Source organism: Physeter macrocephalus, chromosome 1, assembly GCF_002837175.3.
Source record: "Physeter macrocephalus isolate SW-GA chromosome 1, ASM283717v5, whole genome shotgun sequence".
Lineage (NCBI taxonomy): Eukaryota > Metazoa > Chordata > Mammalia > Artiodactyla > Physeteridae > Physeter > Physeter macrocephalus.
The window spans coordinates 77802515-77806888 of NC_041214.2; the positions used below are offsets into that span (position 1 = coordinate 77802515).

Sequence of the window (4374 nt, forward strand, 5' to 3'; positions counted from 1 at the left end):
GTTTTTTTTGCGGTATGCGGGCCTCTCACTGTTGTGGCCTCTCCCGTTGTGGAGCACAGGCTCTGGACGCGCAGGCTCAGCGGCCATGGCTCACAGGCCCAGCCGCTCTGCGGCATGTGGGATCTTCCCAGACCGGGGCACGAACCCGTGTCCCCTGCGTTGGCAGGCGGACTCTCAACCACTGCACCACCAGGGAAGCCCAGTTTTTCACATCAGATATTATACTTGTCAGTTCTACAATTTCCATTTAGTTATTTTTGTCTTACTTAGGATTTAATTTGCTTTTCTTTTTCTAGCTTCTTAAGGTGGAAACTTAGTAAGCCTTTCTTCTTACCTAATATAAAACTTTAAAGCTATAAATTTGTCTAAGCACTACTTTAGCTGCATCCCACAAATTTTGATAATGTTATACTTTCATTATTATCTTGAAATATTTTCTATTTTACCTTGTGATTTCTTCTTCACTTATTGGCTATTCAGAAGTATATTATTTTAATTTTCAAATATTTGAGGTTTCTTTAGATACATTATTGTTTGGATTTCTAATTTAATTCTGTTGTGGTCAGAGAGCATACCCTGTAAGATATAAATCTTTGGAAAGTCATCAAGACTTTTTTATGGGCAAGCATATGGTCTCTCTATGTGAACATTATTCATGCACTTGAAAAAAGTGTAATCTACAGTTGTTGGGTATAATTCCTATAAATTTCAATTAAGCGAAGGTTAGGCAAAGAGTAGCCAAGCATAGAGTATACAGGTATCAGAGACTTTAAACCAATTGGGGGGCATTTCTTGTTGGTCCAAAAACTTTTCTCTCTTGTAGACAGCAAATTGGTGTCTAAACGAAATAGAGTACAACCACCACAGTGCACCAGTGTTCTTTTTCCTTTGGTTTGTAATTATGTTGTTAACTTGAATTGGGTTTTGCTAATTTCAGGGTTAAACTTGCTTTTCCAGTTGACTCTATACTCCTTGTTATCAGATAATCATTTTAGCCAGTTAAAATGGGCAGGAATACTGGAACTTAAAATGTTTCAGCATTCACGACTCTGATAAAAAATCATTAAGGACCCTACCCTTAGAGGAGAGCTTTGTCATAACTGCTACCCCACAGTGGCATCTATCAAGATAATGGTTTGACTTTCTTCTTAAGTAGACCACAATCAGTTAGATAATCAAAGGGTAGCAAGCCTTAATTACATATATGAATTCCCTGTTTTAATTTTTTTTAATAAGGCAAAGGGGGATTTCTGACTAACAGAAAATGCCACACCACTAAAGAGCTTTCTTTGTGAGTGTTCTTCCCATAAAAGTAAATGTTTCTGGTTTCTTTTAGATTTTCCTTTCCTGACAGAAAGAAAAAGCAAGATTGGAGGAACCACGATATACCATGTAGCACAATGCAAGTTTGCATAGGACAGTGCCCTCAGGAAGGAAAGAGGTTGGGGGTCCCAGCCTAGTTGTCATTCACCTCATTTCCTGGTACTTTCATTTTTCATTTCTAGTTATAATGGTCCTGGTCTGTGTCCTGACATATCCGGATAATGCTGACTCTAGATAATGCCTCCATTACATGGGGATGGCAACACCCAGCAATTATTTTTTCATCTGTTTGGGAGTTTGAGCTTCCCATTACACCAAGATGACCAACCCTTTGTAATAATAGTAATAATAAGCCCTGTTAAGATAATAGGCAAGTTTTCATGAATTTAACCAAGGAACTACATTAGTTATTTAAAAGTTCAAACTACATTCTGCAGTTGCCTAATCCGTTTTTTTTTTTTTAATCCTTTCTTTTAGGCATAATGAGACAGTCAGTTTTTGCCACCATGGATTTTCCCCAGGTTGTTGCCTTTCAAAGCAGGTTAGGCAAGGAGTAGCCAAGCATAGACAAGGTATACAGGTATCAGAGACTTTAAACCAATTGGGGGGCATTTCTTTTTGTGAGGGAGCAAAATGGGTGGACAACCAAAAAAAAAAATACTGTGTCCCTTGTATAGTGACACAGAATTAGTGGCACTGACCTCATGGTTGGCCCCAAGGATCCTGACAGGTGCTTGGGCAGATGCCCTGTCAGCCCCCAGCACACTGGGCAGCTCAAGTTGTCCTCGGGAGTCCCTAGTACCTCACACACTCATAGCACCTTATGTTGCTAACGTGGGTAGTGGGCTTAGGGTTAGACCTATTATCAGGAGCTGCCCTGTCTCTTACAAATTGTATTTTAACATGTCTGAACCTCAGTTTCCTCCCATGTAAATTAGAGACAATCAAATATACCTGTTGGGTTAATATACGCATCAAACACAAAAGTAGCAGAATCAGGCCAGAGACTTAAATAGATGACAGCAAATGTTTTCTCTATTTCCTTCTACTCCCCTTCTTCCCTCCCCTCCACTCTCCTCACAAGAGCCTTGTGAGGTAGGCCATGCAGGTATCTTCTGTTTCGTAGATGAGATAACTGACAGCAAGGGTATCAACACAACTAATTAGTGTCAGCCAAGTTCAGAGTGTTTTCTGTGGTGGCAGAAAACATTCATGACCTGGTGTGTGCACAAAACTGTCCTCTCACCATGTGTGAGGTCTCTCACTGCAAGAGCTTAGCTTGGTCCTTAACACCGTTGGCTTTCACGGGACTTCTGCAGCCCAGCCTTCCAAGATGCACTTTTAGGCCTGACACTAATAGCTGTAGAGGATATTCATCGGATCTGCTGTCTCTGTCTCCTGGGCTTTTTGTTGAGACCTCATAGGCCTGATAGGATGAATTTCTTTAACTAAAAAGCAGTATCGCGAAGGATCCCTTGAAGGAGGTGAGAGGCCATCAGTGTTTGAAGAGCATGGCTCAGATATTGACCCCAGCTAGTCCTAGTGTGCTCCCCCCGCTTTTTAAAATTCTTATTGGAGTAAAGTTGATTTACAATGTTGTGTTGATTTCAGGTGTACAGCAAAGTGAATCACTTATACGTATACATATATCCACTCCTTTTTAGATTTCTTTCCCATAAAGGCCATTACAGAGTATTGAGTAGAGTTCACTGTGCTATACAGCAGGTTCTTATTAGTTATCTATTTTATATATAGTAGCATGTATATGTCAATCCCAGTCTCCCAATATATCCCTACCTGCCCCTTATCCCCTGGTAACCATAAGTTTGTTTTCTATTACGTTCGTGACTCTACTTCTGTTTTGTAAATAAGTTCATTTGTACCCTTTTTTTTTAGATTCCACATATAAGTGATATCGTGTGATATTTGTCTGTGTCTGACTTAACTTCACTCAGTATAATAATCTCTAGGTCCATCCATGTTGCTGCAAATGGCATTATTTTGTTCTTTGCTATGGTTCTATTGTATATATGTACCACATCTTCTTTATCCATTCCTCTGTTGATGGACATTTCAGTTGTTTCCATATCCTGGCTATTATAAATAGTGCTGCAGTGAACATTGGGATGCATGTATCTTTTCAAATTATGGTTAGCTCCAGGTACGTGCTCAGGATTGGGATTGCTGGGTCATATGGTAGCTCTATTTTTAGTTTTTTAAGGAACCTCCATACTGTTCTCCATAGTGGCTGTATCAATTTATATTCCCACCAACAGTGCAGAAGGGTTCCCTTTTCTCCACACCCTCTCCAGCATTTATTGTTTGTAGATATTTTGATGATGGCCATTCTGACTAGTGTGAGGCAATACACATTTGATTTGCATTTCTCTAATAAATAGTGATGTTGAGCATCTTTTCATGTGCTTTTTGGCCATATGTATGTCTTCTTTGGAGAAATGTCTATTTAGATCTTCCACCCACTTTTTGATTGGGTTGTTTTTTGATATTGAGCTGCATGAGCTGTTTGTACCTAGTGTGCTCCTTCCTGACACAGCCTTCTGAGTCCCTTGAAAGTGACTTTCTGTCAGACTTTTTCCAGACCGATACCAAGAGCATGGCAAGTAGAAGAAACCTCTGGGACTGGACTGCCCAAGTTCACATCTGGGCTCTGCCACCAGCCAATGACCTTGGGCACATTCTGCACCCAGGACCTTTGTTCCTTCAAAGGTAAAATGAGGATAACAAAAGAACCAACTTCATGGGGTGTTTGTGATGATTAGATGAGGTGAGATAATACGCGTTCAGGGCTTGGAACACGCTGGCATACAGTAATTACTTGCTCAATAACTGTTAGCTGCTGCAGTGGTGGTTGTTACTCCTTTTCACACCTTAGAAGACTTAAACCAGCATTTTCTTCCTCTGCTGTGAAAAGTCACTGCTCTTTCTTTTTAATTGTGGCTTTGAAGGTCTTGGTTTTTTTTTTTTTTTTTTTGCGGTACGCGGGCCTCTCACTGTTGTGGCCTCTCCCGTTGCGGAGCACAGGCTCCGGAC

The 4374-nt window shown here is 40.5% G+C and overlaps 1 protein-coding gene across 5 annotated transcripts in view; it reads left to right on the plus strand.

Annotated features, from left to right (window-relative positions):
• VPS8 (VPS8 subunit of CORVET complex) overlaps positions 1–4374 on the plus strand; it is a 290094-nt gene that overhangs the window by 268207 nt on the left and 17513 nt on the right. For 3 of the 5 annotated variants that reach the window (XM_055084239.1, XM_055084241.1, XM_055084245.1), the window contains one exon: positions 3923–4050. The exons of the other annotated variants lie outside the window; for them this stretch is intronic. In XM_055084239.1, the coding sequence (XP_054940214.1) occupies positions 3923–4050 (128 nt within the window). The remainder of the gene's footprint in view (positions 1–3922; positions 4051–4374) is intronic. 5 annotated transcript variants of the gene reach the window in all.